At 45.1% G+C, this 17,244-nt stretch overlaps 1 protein-coding gene and 1 long non-coding RNA gene across 7 annotated transcripts in view; one reads left to right on the plus strand and one right to left on the minus strand.

Moving 5' to 3' along the window:
* Positions 1-2,700: 2,700 nt before the first annotated feature.
* The window catches only part of CEP350 (centrosomal protein 350), a 65,759-nt gene continuing 51,215 nt past the window's right edge, over positions 2,701-17,244 (minus strand). For all 6 annotated transcript variants that reach the window (XM_046898219.1, XM_015290494.4, XM_046898222.1 and 3 more), the window contains 5 exons: positions 15,077-17,151; positions 13,713-14,114; positions 13,480-13,626; positions 12,196-12,318; positions 2,701-6,714 (listed from right to left, as the gene is read on the minus strand). In XM_046898219.1, the coding sequence (XP_046754175.1) occupies positions 6,550-6,714; positions 12,196-12,318; positions 13,480-13,626; positions 13,713-14,114; positions 15,077-17,151 (2,912 nt within the window). In that variant the 3' untranslated portion in view covers positions 2,701-6,549. The remainder of the gene's footprint in view (positions 6,715-12,195; positions 12,319-13,479; positions 13,627-13,712; positions 14,115-15,076; positions 17,152-17,244) is intronic.
* Positions 8,498-15,891, plus strand: LOC107053940. The gene is made up of 3 exons (XR_005861947.2): positions 8,498-8,769; positions 14,731-14,761; positions 15,515-15,891. It is a non-coding gene; the product is annotated as an uncharacterized LOC107053940 (long non-coding RNA).

Here is a 17,244-nt window from a genome sequence, read left to right on the forward strand (position 1 = left end):
GGCTCTGATGTTGTGCTTGGGAACACCTTTCTCAGCAAAGGTCTTCAGCACCTGGCTCAGCATCTTAACATTGGGAAGAGATGAGGCCATGGGCCAAGGACTGCTGCCAGTGCTCCTATGCATCAGCTGAGTGGCAGCTTGGGCTCACTAAGCCCATCAGCTCCCAGATCTCCCTTCCCAGCCAAAGGCAACCGCCTCCAAGTCACACCTTGAGGTGTGGGCTGAGATCCTCAAAGGCAACCGCCACCTCAGTGAAATCATTGGGGCCCTGCAGAACTTGTTCCGTGCACCCAAATGGGCCGTTTTCACAGGCACAGAGCGGCTCTGATCCTCCTTGTGTGGGGTTGGAGAGCAGACAAGGGAAGACCAGATGGGCTTTACCTATTCAGGTCTCGAACTTCCAGAGAAGACTCTTGAACGTGCTTTGGAAAACAGGAAAAGGTTGGTGTTGTCTGTTTCTAGAAGCATGAACGTGGCTATAGGAGTCCAATGGCTCAAACCATCGGGGTAAGACAACACAGGAATTGTTCACTTCCCTTTAACTTTGAATTTCCGGGAACAGGGAGATCCCAGAATGGATTTTCTTCCTTGAAAATTAAAGAACACACGCCTGCGTAATTGGGATTCCAGGAACTGACTCCAAGGAAAACACGCAGCCGATGCGACACTCATGGCACAGCCACGACCGCTGGCATTGCCATCACCTAATGCCAGCCTTGGAAGGGCTGCCTGGAGAAGTTCCACTGCAGCACGCAGGGAACCTGGATTGAGCCCAGCACCCACAGCGCCGCTTACCTGGCGGAGCCTTTGCAGACCTGGAGAGCCCCCCTGGGCCACCACCAGCAGCTAGCAGCTGTTGATTTTGTTGATTTCCACCTTTCCGGCCCGAGCAACCTGTAATAACAACAGACGCACGAGAAATTCTGGGGTGCATTCTCAGGATGTGATGAATGTTCACGCACTCGGTGTCCGCGGAGCAGCAGACCCAGCCCCTGCCTGCTATTTGCCCTCTGCTGATTCATCCCTGCTCTTTTTGCTGCCCTTTTCAGAGGGCGCTGGCAGCACCCGGTATGTCAGGGCTGGAAACAAAGCTCGGCTCTACCCAAAGTCCCTCCTTATAACTCATTGCCACAACCCAGGATGCACGGGGCAGATGTTTTCCACTCCAGCTCACCTGCCCGGCGTCCAGGCTCAGATCGGAGGAGGCCACGCCGCCCAGCTCTGCCACATCATCATTTGGCAGCTGGCTTAATTGCAGCGCACGGAACTGAGGATGCCACACAGATGACAATGGAGCACTGCTCTGGCTGCGGCCATCCTTCAGTGCGAGGGCTCACCTCTGAGGGTGGGCTGGCTCTACCACCTCCATAAAGCAACACGGATCACCGAGTCCTAGAACCACAGAACGGTTGGGTCGGAGGGGACCTCAAAGCCCACCCAGTTCCAACCCCTGCTGTGGGCTGGCTGCCCGTTCCCAGCACCACCTCCCCAGAAGGGAGGCACCCGGCCGCCCAGCTCTTCCCTTTGGGAAGGTGGCAGCCTGCCATTGCCCAACCTGGGAGTTGCACCAAGGCCACGCGCTGTCGCAGCCTTTGCAAGGGAAAAGTTGTGCAAACACCCTGGTAGAAAGTCCGTGCCACAGTGGAGCAACATAGAATTGCCAATGAGAAACTAAGTGCTTCCGTGGAGCTGATTACCAGCATCCTGGGCAGGGACAGCAGCAGCGGTGCAGCAGTTCGCTGTGGCACTTGCTGGCTGCAAGCAAATCCCTGCCCAAAAATCCGAGATCAAGGAGCAGAATAACTGCAGGGCGAGGAGAGCAGCGGCACGGATGCTCTCCTGCTGTTCAATAATGAGCGCGCACTGCTTTGGTTCAGCCTTCGGGCAGCAGGCATCCCACTGCCGTGCCCTGGGCAGCTATGTTAGCAAACGGCCCCAAACACAGCAGAGCTATGGGAGCAGCAGCAGCCATGAGCACTTACAAGCTTGATGGATGCACTCTGCCTCTCACGGCCCACGCTGCGGCCGCGCTGCTCCTCTCTTGCACTTCACGATCAAACAGCTGTGGTTTGGCACAGCTGCCGGTCAGGCAGCCCCTGGCAGAGCTCTGGTACCTCTCACGTGTTCAAGCATTTCCTCTTGCTGGTCAGAAGACAGTTGGCAATCCAAGGGAGAGGAAACCAGAAAGATTCTGGAGAGTTTCACCAATAAATGAAGTTTTCAGGCAGCAACTCTTGCCCACGGAGGTCAGAGCTGGTGGCAGCAGAGCTCCCGAGCTGTGAAAACATAGCAAACAATTCATGTGAAACAAAGCTTAGGGTCTGGAGAATTTCATTCCAACCGTTTAGGGTTGGTTTTTTTTTTTTCCCCACACCTTAAGTTTTAAAACCTGTTTTCAATAAACGTGAGGGATAATGGTTCTCCTGGCAGGAGCACAGAGTGCACTCCTGCAACGATGACACAACGTTATTTTCTGTTTTCGCTTTCATCAGCCAGCTTCAACAACAAGGAAATCCTAATAACGTGTGATTATCATTAGGGCAGCTCTAATGGGATTTTGTGGACTGTGATTGGCATCGCAAGTACAGCATCAGACAGCGAGGGGAGCGGGCGAGGGACAAATCCACAGGGCACCCTGAGAGCCAGCAGCCATTTGGGTAATTATAAAGCTTCCATTTCAGAAAGAAGCACGAAACGAGATTAATTTATAAATCAGTTTATTTACAGATTTTGTTCTCTTAAAGTACATTTCAGTTACCAAAGATATTTACACTGGTGTACACAGGGAGCACCCTGGTTATTTTACAGCTCTTAATTACAAAAACCCCTCCACATCCTCGGGTCTGTCTACTGTGCAAAACTGCTCTGGATGTGAACGCCTGCTGAAACTGGCCCAAGAACCAAGTGGCCAGGTTATTTACACAGACACAGTAAACAGGTTTCCTTTGAGTATCTCCACAACACAGTACGTGGGGAGACAGAGCCTCCCCAAAGGCGGCTTTGCAAGTGTATATCAAAAGGCTCTGCAAAGTCAAGGAAATAAACTATTAAATGCAGGTTAATTACAGTATTCCTCTTTCATCTGTATATATTTTTGCATTTCGCGTTTAAATTACAAATAAGTTCAATAGTTTGCTTTTCTCCGCTGTAGTCGATTTGTAAACACTTCAGATGCACTAAACACCTTCTAAGATCGAACTGCTTCTGTGCTGAAAAAGTACTCTGTATTCCTAATGTTCTTAAGGTAGCAAAGGGATACGAAAGTCAGAACTGCGCTCAGTTCTGTGCAGAATAGTCACCTAAAAGGTCTCTATCTCTGTGCTACTGAAGATCTTCTGCAGCTACACACTTATTCAAGTATTGCAAAAAGCTAAGGCCACTTTTTCAAGAAAGGAAAGTGAACAAGATGGGATTCCCCAATCCCTCGTTCCCCCTTGTGAGCAACAAGCCTCTTCCAAAAGGCAGCTGGGCTTTCCCCTGGTACAGAGATCCTTCCCAAAAGGGAACCACGTCCCCCCAGTGCCAGCAGCCGCTGCCTCCAGGAGCTTACAGGAGAACCCTTAGTCAGCCCTGAAGCTCCTAATGTGGCTGTGCTAAGATAGCCGGGACCCAGCAGTATCACCTTGTTCTTCTAAGTATGAAGGTTGGGAGGGGAGAGACGTACAGAACTCAGCCTCTGCTCCTAAGGCTCCAGGCTCCCCCATATCTGTTATCAGACACCACCCAGACAGACCATTGCTTCGTCGCAGTCATCACCGGTCCAAAAGGAACTCAACACACCCGAGGTATTGAGCACACACTCAACTCAAAGCAGCTCAACACACATGAGGTACTGAGAAGATAAATTACCTACGTTCAAGTCTTTTTAGGCTTGCTCCTGTCAAGGATGGCTACCAAAAATAAACGGTGATGTGAGCACAGGAATAAAGCCATTGTTTACACAGAGTTTTTTTTCTGCCCAAACAGCTGTAAAGACAGCTACTCACTACTTCTGATGAGGGTACTGATCTACTGCTGATCCATAGCAGCCAGACAACAGGCACACGACCTCCAATGGTCCCTGACAGGCGAGCTGCACAACCTTCTCCCTGCTGCTGGATATTCCAGAGAAGCCCCAGAAGACAGCTGGAGAGCCTTCTGATGCCTGGCACCCTCCTCAGCACTGGCCATGGTGCTCAGAGGACAGAAGCCAGCTGCATGTCTCTGATACTCCAGCCACGGACCTGCGTTGCGGGTTTCTGCCTTCCCTTTGTAATTGCTACCTATAAAAATAACAATTGACTCTACCGAAAAAGATACACCCAGGAAAGGGAATCTGCAGCAGTGACCCAATCAGTGACACCATGCTGGTTAAATGCAGCAGCTTCAGCTTGCTCCTATTCTAAGCAGTCCAGAATTTCACAGTTGAGCATCGTGACACTTCAGATGGACAAGTGAGTCACTTAGGGACAAAAAAAAAGGCTGAATGTGGCTCCACCAAGACCATTTGACTTTCAGCCAGCCAGGAAGGCAACTACTGCAGGACAGACATGCATATGCCCTGTTGGAGCTGTTCCTATAGGCCATTAGCTCCTCTTTGTTCTTCCACTTATTAAGCTTCCATGAATATGGCTCCCCATTAACTCGCAAGTGAGACGCTGGCAATACTACATCTGAGAGTTTGCTTGGACCTCTGATAAATCCAACGTTTCCCAGTGCTGTCCCTGAAGAATTACCAGCTACGTGTCGTTGTGCAAAATGCAAATATTCCAATGACAGCTTTCAAAAAAAAAAAAAAAAGAAAGTGGAAAAGAGAAAATGTAACAGAGCAGAAGCAGAGGTCTGCACAGTAAAAGCCCAGAAGCCCAAGGACTGAGCAGATCAAAGAAAAAAGCTATTCCCTCCCCCCCCAACATCCCTATTGTGGGCAGCAGCATCTTTACGGGACCTCCTAAAGTGCTTCAAAGCATCTCTCTGCACTCCAGCTGCCCAGAGAATCTGACTCTCCTCTGCACCTTGTCCCAGGTTAACAGGGACATCCACTGTTAAGGCATCAGCATTCAACCCCAGATTGTCTGCGTCCATCCAAGATAAACACCAGAAAGGGAGTGACAGATTAGGAAAGAAAACTTGGCAGAAAGACACTGCAGTTCAACCCAGCACTGAATGAAACACACAATAATGGCTGCCCATGGCATAGAAGGTCTGGGAAAGGAAGGAAACAGATGCAGCAGGGAAGTTTCACATGAAGCTCAGCGCCCTTAACTCTCCTCTTGTCTCTGAACTGGGTACAGAGAAGCTCCATTCCTAGTCCTGCCTTTGCTGTCCACCCCTAGTCACTGAGGTTTGGTTCTTCCTTGTATCCATCTCAAGAAGCTGGAGGATTTGTGCAAAGAATACAGACTCTGGAAGTTCCCAGAACAGGCATTTTCTCAAATGTGTCTGTCTCAAAATGTAAGATAGCACAACCAACTGCACAGGACGCTCTCCTATAACCCACTTAATAAATTACCTAAAAATAAATTAAAAAAAAAAAATAATAAAAATAAAGCCCACAAGCACAAAACATGCAGACAGTCAAGCACTGCTTTCTTTGGTGAATACACTCTGTTCTCTAAATTGTTCAAGTAATGGCTTCTCCTATTTGTTAGGTGACCAGAGGGGAGAAAGCTGAGGGTCTGAAGGCCAAATTTTTGCAAGGAAACATTTGCCACTCCTGCATGTTCCGTGCCTGAGAGAATCCTGAGTATCTGTTATCTAGGAGCAGCTGGTGCTCCAGGAAGTCAAGAAGTGCTACGTCGTTGGAGGAAAGTTGTCCATGGGCTCTTCTTTCACGTTTGGCATTAGGTGGCCTCTACCTTGCTCCACCTCTGGACTGAAGCACGTTACATAGGAAAAACAGAAGGAACTCTTTACTCGAATGCAAAAAGCAACATCAACTGATTTCCCTGGACTGAGTGGCACCATGTCTGGTACCACGCCACAGGAAGAAAGATGAAAAACAACTTCAAAGGGAAGGGAATTAACTGGGCTCTGGAGCAGAAGAAACTGATGCACATTGTTAGGGCTGTGGGAGAAGAGGTGTTCAGGTTTTAACACTGTTCAGTACAGTAAATCATTTATGTCTAAAACTTTACCAAACCACTTCTTCTCCAGATTACTCACACGTCTTAAGACAACTCTTGTACTGATGACTGACAGCCATTCCTGCAAAATAACCAATATCCCAACTTAACCCAACCTTTTCAGAGCACAAGCTGGAAGTCAAAGCCCCAGGCAAGGGGCACAGACAGCTGCTGACAGTTATATGGCATAACTGCGTTGGCACACAGTCTGAGCACTCCACGACGCAGCCTCAGTGAGGGATCAGCTTGTCGCAGAGAACAAATGCAGTGCAAGGTCTCTTGTGGTAGAGGATGCAAATTCAGGTTCCTGTAGTCACATCTGAACCACCTTTAAAACCCACACAAGGAAGTCCAGCAGCAGTGCTTGTAGGGTGGAGAGTACATCCGGAGTCAGAAAGGCCCGTGCCTCAGTGCTTACGCAGCTACGGGTTTATTTTCGGCACTGTCAGACAAGCAGCCATCTCTGCTGTTTTGCATTTATCTGGTTCAGTACGTCAACAGTGTCTCTGATCAAGGTCTCGAAGATCCCATCTGCCAACTGCATCTTTACACACAGTTCATCCTCATCATAGTTCACCCACTGGGCTTCCTCCTCGTGGAGTTCCTGCACCTAAGGGGGTAAAAAGGAAAAAGGAAAGCAAAAGCAAGCATTACAACTCTGTTGCTGTAGGATAATACCCCCTGCAAAGTTCCAAAAAGAGTCACAAACGGTTCCCATCTGCCAACAACATACCTGCTTTTGCAAGAGATTACAGGAAACGCTCGGAATAGCACAACGGACATAGCTCTATTTGAACCAGGCTATTCCACTATGTGAACATTATCCTTCTACCCACTTTCACCACAGTTTGTTTCAAAGGGTTTCATATTCCTGACCAAGTTTTTCACTTGAAAGAACTCAGCTAATGGGATATTTGTGCCCAATAGCACAGGCTCCATTAAAAAGTCCCTAATTGCCTATTTGCAAGATGCTGATTTCATGCAGCTTAAGCTGGTACGGAATCACCAAAGGGCTCCAAAAGGGGGAGGAAAAAAGACTTCACTGCAGTTCAGATTATTTGAATAAGAATTAGGAAACCTGAAGGAATTTACTAACTTTTCTCCAATTCTTCTATATGGGAAGACAAAACACTGGCATGTGTTGTATGGCAGAATTAAACTCATTTGCACAGACAACGCCATGCTTCATTGGCTTTAACATCATTAATACAAAATGAATCTTGCACTGTTTGAACAACTTAGTGGCTTTTTATGTCCTTTTAAAGTGCTGCCCACTGTTTGCTGGCAAAGAGGTGTTTTAGTAACAGAGGTATATGATAAACTCTTAGCAGTCTCTCCAAATTGCCCACCTCCAATTAAGCTCATGGAAAACGTGTACTAGTGACTGTGTTAGCATTACAGATACATCCTAACAAAGTTCAAACTTTCTCAAAAGAAGAGTGGATACAAACATTGCTCATTTAAAATGCCAAAGGACACCTGCTTAAAGCTCTTCCTCTGCTCAGCTTCAGCACAAAGCTCCTCTGACCACTCACCCTAAGCTCTGAACTCAAACTACGCTTTTGCAGACATCTAGGTGCTGCTGAAAGAATGGTAAAGCATGCTGAAAACCCACTAATCCAGCATCAATATGTAAGGTGCTGTTATCTCAAACAGTACAAGAACTATAGCCCCAGCACTTCCTCCCTTTCATCCGAAACTAAACCGCACAGAAACTCATTTGTTCTCAAAGTGACAGCTGCCATAGCATAACGATAACTCAATAACCCACACACAGCATGAAGCCCAAGAACAGGCTGCACCACGAACCCCAGGGAACCTGCACTGCTGTCATAGATTTTAGCTGTTTGTAAGGCCTCACACACGGGTTTTCAGCCTGACAGCTCTTTTCTCCTTCTCTTAAGAGAGCCTGGGGGGGGGGGGGGGGGGGGGGGCAGGGATCTCAGCCTGCAAACAGCTTTGCAAGAGCCACACCACATGCTTACAAGTCTCTGTGCTACCACAGCAAGCGTTCCATGCAGCTGTCAGAGATTAAGAGTAATGGCTTAATTAATTACTTCTTGCTAGTAAGGAAGAAGTAACAATACTGGCAGCCAAACTTTGAACGTGTGTCCTAGGTGAAAAACAGCTCAGATTGCGGAAGCTAACAAGAGGCAGATAACTGGGTGTAAGTTTGTTTCCGGCACCAACCCCCACACAGACTTCTGAAGTCTCTAGCAGAAGCTTGCTGCCTGCAACCCATATGTGCTGGCTGTACGTTCAGATAAGCCCTGAGTAAACAACAAAGGGGAATGTCCCATACCCTCTCATTAATAAAAAGGCGTAAGACAAGCACCAATTGGGAGGCTGGTCACGTGTTGCATGCCTGCCAAGAGACCATTCAGATGAGGGAAGGGAGGAGATAGGGATCCAGACAAGAAAGGACTGTGCCAAAAAGAAGGGTTTCCAGGAAGCAGAAGTGGTCTTGGAGAGAAAACAGGGGTCTCAAAAAGGAAACAGTGAAGATCCTGGCTGGAAGGAAGATCCTGGAAGAGAAGGAGATGGGTGGAGACCAGTGCCAGCAGACCTTGCCCCAGGACTGCTACCTGGAGCAGCTGCCCACTGCCAGCTAACACAGCTCCCTGCTGGATTTCCCCAGGCCAGCAGCAACCTCCCTGCTGGGAAGGTAAGTCCAGACCTCGTGAACAGAACACAGGGTTGGAAGCAAGTAAAACAACTAGGTAGGTTAAAAGCTGTAATTTTGTTAGCTCGTAAGCAAACCCCAACATCCAGACTCACTCTAAGTTGCTGTTTACTCTGCCTCACCCACAACAACGTGATGGAACATTGCTTTTACTGTATTACAGGAGGAAAAAGTGATGCAAAAGGTAAAGAAACAAATACATGGGAAAGGACTGGTTAACTTGATACAAGCAGAGAAAATCTGCATATTCAACAGCATCAGAGAGAGCAAGAAGACCAGTATAAGTGATCGGTTTTCTCTTGTTTCTACCATGCCCTTCTTTCTCTGAGGCACAGGGCACAATTTCCTTTGGTATTAGCAGGACTTCCTTTAACATACTTTTGGAAGGTGCAATGTGCAGCTGCAGGCTCCTCTCGTTTACAGTGTATTCAGAACATGTGTGGAGCCTACCATGCTGCTTTGTAGTTCTAGCTGAGGACATCTGAGCCTGGGCACTTGCAACTGCTTTGTTGATCCATTTATCAAGAACTGCTTCTAGGCAACGGAGGCATTTTCAAAGAATGGGTTGGAAGGGACCCAAAGCTCCCCCCAGCCCCACCCCTGCCGTGGGCTGGCTGCCTCCAGCAGCTCAGGCTGCCCAGGGCCTGGGGCACCTCCAGCAATGGGGCACCCACAGCTCTGGGCAGCAGTACCAGCGCCTCACCGTGTCTGAGAAAAGATTTTTTTCAAAACATCTGACTTAAATTTTCCCACTTTCAGCCTAAAGTCATTCCCCTTCACCCTATCACTATCAGACCACGTACAAAGTCAGTCCCCTCCTGCTTCTAAGCTCCCCTCAAGTTCTGGAAGGCTGCAATGAGGTCTCCCCGGAGCCTTGTCATCTCCAGGCTGAACAATCCCAGCTCCCTCAGCCTTCCTTCATGGAAGAAGTGCTCCAGCCCCTTATCATCCTCATGGCCCTCCTATGGACCCATTCCAACAGCTCCACATCCTTCTTGTGCAGGGATCTGTGATCCTCTTGGCCAGCTAATAATTGTCATGGTATCCAAAAACAACACTAAGAATGAAATCCGATGGAAACTTCAGGCAGTAAGCTTTCATTTCTAGAGATTCTCGTGCAAACTAATATTTGCACTAATATTTACAAAGTAAACAGCATTTAAAAAGATCATTTAAGAGCCTAGAAGTAACAGAAATCCAGAAGTAAACCAGTGCCTTGGAAGAATGCCCATATGAGGATGGCAGGCAGGTGCATTCTCCCAGCACTGTGCTCTCAGTGCTCGGAAATAAGATGCACAACTATACACAAGAGCAGGCTTTGATTCTCTTCTTCCAGTAGGACTGCCCTCGGGCATCACAAAAGTGGGCTTTCTCTGATTAAGGCAGCTTGATAGGAACAGCTTTGCTTTGTTGCAGTTTAAAATCACATAGACAGAAACCTTTTAGCCCTTGAGTTGATGAGCCAGAAGATCAAGTACTTTTCTGCACTCTCTTGACAGGGTTTAAAAGCTAAACATATTGGTTTGGCAGTATCATGTGAGCTTTACTTTCTCAAGTTCAGGATAAAAGAAAAGGGGTGGCAGGTCAGCATGGGAAAAGCAACAGCATAGTTTGTTCTAGCCCTGTGCAAACAAACTGGCAGAGAGTTTGGGCTGAAGACCCAAGTGGAAAAAGAGGAGTGAAAACAGCCTATTGTTAGCACCTGAACTTAAATAAAGAGGACTGAGGGTTCTCACTATGTATTAAAAAAGGTTTTGAAAGGTGTAGGAAGTGCTGATGTACACCTAAACGTGGCAATTCTGCCTAGGTATACATTTAAGATTCTCCCATGGAGCACAGATAGAATACACAAGACAGCTATTTGAGTAGTTCATATTTTATAGAAATATTAAGAAAACAAAATAAAAGAAACCAAACACTATCTCCATAGGTTTTTTAGTTAGAAGATCCTCTGATAGCAGCAGCATTACAGTATGGATTTGGTAGCAATGCCCCCGAGGCTGCCTGAATCCCAAAGCGTGGTATGCTGCCATCTTCAGAGTTACTCCCAGCTTTCAGCTAAGATTTTATTACCATGCACTTGTGAGAACAAAATAAAATTAAACACATTATTCATTAAGCCAAAATTGCCAGAGCACCATTAATCTGTGATGGCTGGGTCTGCATGTAAATTGCACACCACACCATCTGAACTTCCAACTTATTCCAGCTGAAGTACTTTGGATGCCTTCAACTGAAAGGATTTTTCCCAGTTAGAAAACTTTCTTTCTAGGTGTGACTCAAAGAAATTAGGAACACGTCTTAAATCTGTACACAAGCATAATGGTTGAACTATTAACTCTCCCCTAGATCTAAGCATAGGACTTTTTTGCACACACTATGAACAGCTTCCATAATTCAGAATCAATACTACTATCATATGCACGTCCTATACCTAAATGTTTTATTTACATACAGCCCACGTTAAACCCCTAAGGAAAAAGCCTGTGTTGGAAACCTTCCATGGATGGGCAATTAAAAGACCACACAACCCATGACCTGAAGTTACTTATGTGTGTGCGTGTGCAGAATCAATTTCAGGTATAATTAAGTGAAGCATGGTGTTAATGACAACTCATATTCCCAAGTAGAACCTTCACCATCATTACAGCCAATAAAGATGTTAATCATCCTGCAATACAAGCCAACAAGTAACCTTCCAAAACTAGTACACACCAGATAAGCTCTATCTTACACAGCTTTAACACTTTGTTTCTAAGTCTCTGCCCAGTGGCAGATGCATTAAATAGTTATGCCAAGTGCTACAGGAGCAGAACTCATGATCATTGCTTAGCTTTGAGGAAATGCTTAGCTTTGGGTACCATCTGGCAGATTGGTTGCCTTGGACGAAGGAAGTATCATGTCCCACATCATCTCATGGAAATCCTTCTTCTAACCTAAAGATTTTTGCTGCCTTTCTGCTGAATCTGGTTAGCGATCAGGTCTATTATGTTCTCAGTATCTCTGCCTCCAATAAAAACAACATCACTTCATAATAACAACATTTGAAACTGAAAAAAAAACCCAACAAAAACCATATCCCCTTCCCAAAGAAAAAGTTCTCTCTCCCTTCAGTCAACAACTCCAATGCAAATTCATGCCTTAAACCTCTGTCAGTGTGCAAATCTATCCTCCAGCCAAATCCAGTAGATCTGAACTAATTCACTCAAGTCTCCTCACTTCACTGGTAACAGACTTGATTTTTGTTTGTTTTGACAGCAGTGTGCTCTCTAAAATTAAACACCTATCGAGATCTCTTGCATACTCTGCATTCCATGAGTAGTATGATCAAATCTGAGAAATATGATCATGTCATACTTCAGTCTGAGGGACAGTATTGGACATGACTGCTGTTTTTTATCCACTCACCAATATGTGATCCACTCTGTCTCGTTTCTTCCGCCCAAATTTCATCATCTTCTGCCAGTCTGTTTTGTTATTAGACTCTTTCTTTAGACTGAAAAGCTTCAGTACTTCAGCTGCAATGAAGTTCTACAGAACAGAAAAGATGAGATTTAATAGTATTTGAGCTAAGAAATGACAAGTATACACAGAATACTTACCCTAAGTCAGATTATCGAAAGCATAGCAAGTTTCTGTTTAGTCAAGGGACATATGATGGATCAAGAAAGTTACAGCAAAGTCTTACACAGGCAGACTTACACAGGCAACAGTTATTAAATTCAGTAGTGGAAAAAAAAAAAAAAATGACACCCACTTCTGAGACAACAGTCTTGAAAACAAGAACTTTCAATTAAACAGTACAGTAAACAGGAGATTATGACCATTTATTTTGCAAAAAGATATTAAAGAAGAGTGGGAGTTTGGTGTCCCTGTCCTGTGCCCCTTCTCTCCTCTGCGATATGCTTTTTGAAAGTATTCTCAACTAAGAAGTTGATCTAGATACCATTTCAAACTTCTATAGAGAGCTAACATGCTTTATCTGCAGACAATTAATCAAAATACAGTAAAAAAAAAAAAAGTCAGAAGAAACAGTATAGTATTCATTTATGTCCTGATGAGCTGCACTGAAGTTCTTTGTCAGGCACTTGCAGAGAGAGTGTCTTCCTAACACACTGCCCTACAAATTCAACTTTGTCCTAGTCTGGCTCTGCCTTTTTGAGGTTTTGCCCTTTTTCTGAGCAATCCTACCAGCAACAGGTGACCTCATGAGGCTTGCCAAACACAGCAACACTCTCAACAGTCATATTTAGCATTAACCTGGACAACTCCCCACTGTCCTCAGTGAGGTTGGCACAGGTACATCTCGGTGAAGACAAAGAGTAGTAATCCAGCTCATCCCATTTGGCCCAACCCTACAGTTGGATCCATGCCATTATACCCAAAATACAGCGTTCCACTGAAATCTGCTAAAGCAGCAGTCTGTCAGCGTACCAACTTTGTAAGACCAAGGACACCCTGTCAGTTGAGGGCTGTAGTTTAAAAGCAGCTAGTACCAGCCAAGAAGACAGGGAGGCAAACCTGCTGTGCGAAACAGACCATTCTGACAAACTCTTACAGGTTTGTAATCTCATTTATCTTCTCAACACATCTTCTACGGTACATACCCCTTACGACCTTTTAACTTTCAGTCAATTGTCAATACAGTATTTTCCATCTCATCTTTCCCGTATGACAAGGATTTCTTCCTACCTTGATCTCATCCAAATCATTTGGATCCTTCACTCGGCGAAAATAAGCAGATGCAATCCTACATGGCTTCATCCAAATAGGTTGATTTAGATTAGGATCCTCAGCAAAGATTTCTCCAAAGATCTCTCTTGTTAAGTCAAATACCACCTTAATAGATAAGAAATAAGAATTAAGGCTTCTGTGCTTCACAGTAACAATTCAAAGGACAAGAATAAAATGCCTAAAGACTGTACCTTTTTATAGACCTGCTTGTTTATTGAGTCTGTGTCCTGCTCTTTGCTGGTACTACTGAAGTCAGTGTGAAGGCTGAAACTTTGAAGATCATGACCCAGCTCTTTCAGTTTCCAGAGTTCTTCAGCTGCTGCATGCACCATACTTTCCACCTCAACTGCAGTATGAGGGACTGCCAAAAGCTCCTCACATGGCTTTGGTGGAACTTTCTGTGGTTCTACCTTGGGCAGCACTGCTGGTTCCTCAGCTTGCTTCTGCTGGACCTTACGGGAACTTAGGCCATAGTCCTCATCAAACCAGTCTTGTTCATCTCCCAGCACAGTCAGGAACTCGCGATTGAGCTCCAGCTCCGCCAGTCTCTTGGCAAGCTCTTCCTGACCACTGGCACCAAACACTGGGCTCTCCTGTGAATTGCAGGAGAGTAAATTTAAAAGCAGCATCACATTCTTGTCTACCAGATATTCAGCTTGGATTTTCAAACACTTCACTGATACGCTACATGTGCACAACTACTCTTAAATTCTCTCAACAATAACAAACAACCCACAGGGAAGTTAGAGATGCTTCAACTAAAATGCCTGGGTCTTCTATCATCCCTGATGAACGCTTTCAGAGGACTCCCACAGAGCTTAAAAAGACTGCATTCCTGGCCCACTGTCTGTCTTAATGTTCATCTGTTTATGAAAGGCTGAGTAGTTTAAAAAGTGATAATGTGACATACAACTTTTTACTTTGCTTACCAGCACTCTCATATCTACATTAACAGCCTAAAAGCTTTTAGCAGATGATGGCTGTTCTAGTGACTGAGCAGTGCTCACAATGGTGAAATGAGCTGAAGCTTTCTGTGATAATATATTGAGACAGGTTTACTAGGATCTTCAGCAGAGGCCAAGTCCTAAATCTGTTTCATTAATGGTTGTTCCGAGGAAGCCTGAACTTCCACAGCTCATGATATATTAGTTCTGTGGATAGAGCAGTCTGACAATTTAATGATCTCTATAGCAACTAATTCTTTTACAGGATGATTACTTCGTATCAAGAATAGAGAGAGGTAAGTTTACAGTCTACTGTATTTTGACTTTTTTAGAATAAAGACCATGAAAACGAACACGTAAGCAGAATGCAATCTAAATGAAGTGTTTTTCACTTTCATGTGCCAAAATCTGTCTTTAAGCCTGTGGGGATACTAAAGTGAGTCATGAACTGGGAAACACCAGAACATGCATTACACAGACATACAAACAATCATCACATCAGTGAACAGAACTTGTGAGAAAACAAACTGCTGCCACACTGCCATTCTCCAGATTCTATAATCAAAGGAATCATCAGCTCTTAAAATCAGAGCAAGATGTCTGTTACTTACTGGTCTGGGGCACATGTCTGGGGAAGAAAGTTCTTCTCTGTCATCTTCTAAGTCCGAACTTAGAAAAAAATTGTCCAGGCCATCAGGAATCTGCCCTTCTACCTGCTGGAATGGGGTACCGCGTTGCTCCTTCGCATCGCAGAGCTCCTGGTTGCTGAGCTGGATTTTCTCATTCCTGACCTTCTTTATTTGCTGTAACTGGTTGACTGTATCTTTCACAAAATCTTTAAGCAGACTGTCTGTGAGCAAACTGACCTTTTCCAGTTGGTTTTTGGATTTTTCTTCCTCTCTAAGTGGTATTTTAAGCTGAGCTTCTAATTGGTTCTTTTCTTTTGTCAGCAAATCCAGAAGCGGAGTTGCAGGCTTCTCCACAACTCCGGGAGAGAGATCATTTAACTTTTCACAACATTCTTCCCCCAGTGTTTTCTGTCTCTCCAGTTTTTCAGAAAAGAAGTCTGAGAAGTCATCCAGCTGAACACTGGAAATCTTATCAGCGACATCAGAAATGGAAGGAGGAAGGTTGGTCTCCTCTGTTACAGCATGCTTCAGATAAGCCACCACAGACTCTTCTTGGGCAGAAGATTCAGCAGCTACAGAAATCTTTATGCTATTTGCTTTGGAAAATGAGACCTCATCAATGCTTTTTCCAGCTGAGGCTTCTGAAATAGCTGTGTCTGCAGCAGCTTTATCTTGAGAACAGGTCTCTGTTGTATCTCTGCTCTGGCTTTCATCTTCCTTGCTAGTTTTAGAAGTTCCTTTGCCTTTCTGCTCATTTTCAGGTTTCTTCTCCAGTCTATCATCAAAGAATGAGTCTTCATACTCACGTGCATCTAATTGGCTATCAATACTTTCTGTAATGTGAGAGATTTTTGGGGGAGGAGCAAAAATACCGTGTTTTTCTTTGCAATCAAAATATTTAATACCATCATAAGTTCCATTATTGTTCCCTTCAGGCTTATCCAACTCCACACCAGCCCAAAACCCTTCGGCAAACTTAGTCACACCTTTGAATCGCAATGTTCCAGGCTGGACTTTACTTACAAGCACCCTATCACCTATGCTGAAGTTTGGCAAACTATCAGTTTCTTCTATCACTGAAACAGAGGGCCGTGGTGGTGACTGAACAGTGGCCTCATCTTTCTCCACACCTCTGCATTCAGTATTTTTTGTAAGTTCTGCTGGGGACTTAAGTTCCAATAACCTATCTGAATGCACGCTGCCAGAGAGAGAGAGAGATCTGTCACTGAGGTATTCACTGATTTCACCATCACTGCCAAGGCTGGTGGATCTGCTTCTGCTGGTTTGCGTGAGCTGGGACTGCTCTTTCAGTGACTGAGTGTCCTCTTTAGGTGAGAGAACAGATGCTTCAAAATCATCTTTGTATTCTTCCACAGTAAGTGCTTCTTCAATTGATGGCTGTTTCTTGGAGGAGGATCCTTCAAAGTCTTCAATGTATGATGACTCCTTTTGACTACACAGATGTTCTGAAAGCGGATAGTCTTTTTCCTCTGCTGATATACTCAGTTTGTGAGAAGATTCTTCTACGTCTAGGACAGTTACATCATCCTTGTCTGCCAGTCTCTTGTCTAAGACTTCTTTCCCACCATGAAGGCTTTCCGCAGTCAAACAACAAGGTTCCTTTAGAGAGGGTTCATTTTTGGAATGGAGGATTTTCTCTGGAAGGATGTTAAGTGATCCCTCGTGTTCTTTATCTAATGTCAACAAGACATCAGAATGCTCCAAAGACTTAACATGAGAATCTTGAAGCTCATTCTCCTCTGATTTTATGTATTCCAAGTTTTCCAATATCTCAGACTTATGACTGAGGACAGCCTCCTCCTTGGACACACTTTCCACAATGCTTACTGACCCATGGGAAATCCTGCCTGTTATGTCTTTGGGAAGAGATGATGAGGACACATTCTCTAGGGAATCACCAAATCCTGCTCTGGAACTATTTGGTGGCAATGAAACTGACAAAGATGTTCCAGAAGGTTCTTCTGCGTGAACATCTGTCACAGCCTCCTTCTTAGTGTGCAAAGACAAAGATGTCTCAGTTTTTGATGGTACAGCATCTTGAAGGAAAACAGAAAGTGAGTCACAACATGTGGTACAGCCCACATTATCTTAGTGAGGACTGCAACCATAGGTAACAAATTTAAACATCA

Source organism: Gallus gallus, chromosome 8, assembly GCF_016699485.2.
Source record: "Gallus gallus isolate bGalGal1 chromosome 8, bGalGal1.mat.broiler.GRCg7b, whole genome shotgun sequence".
Lineage (NCBI taxonomy): Eukaryota > Metazoa > Chordata > Aves > Galliformes > Phasianidae > Gallus > Gallus gallus.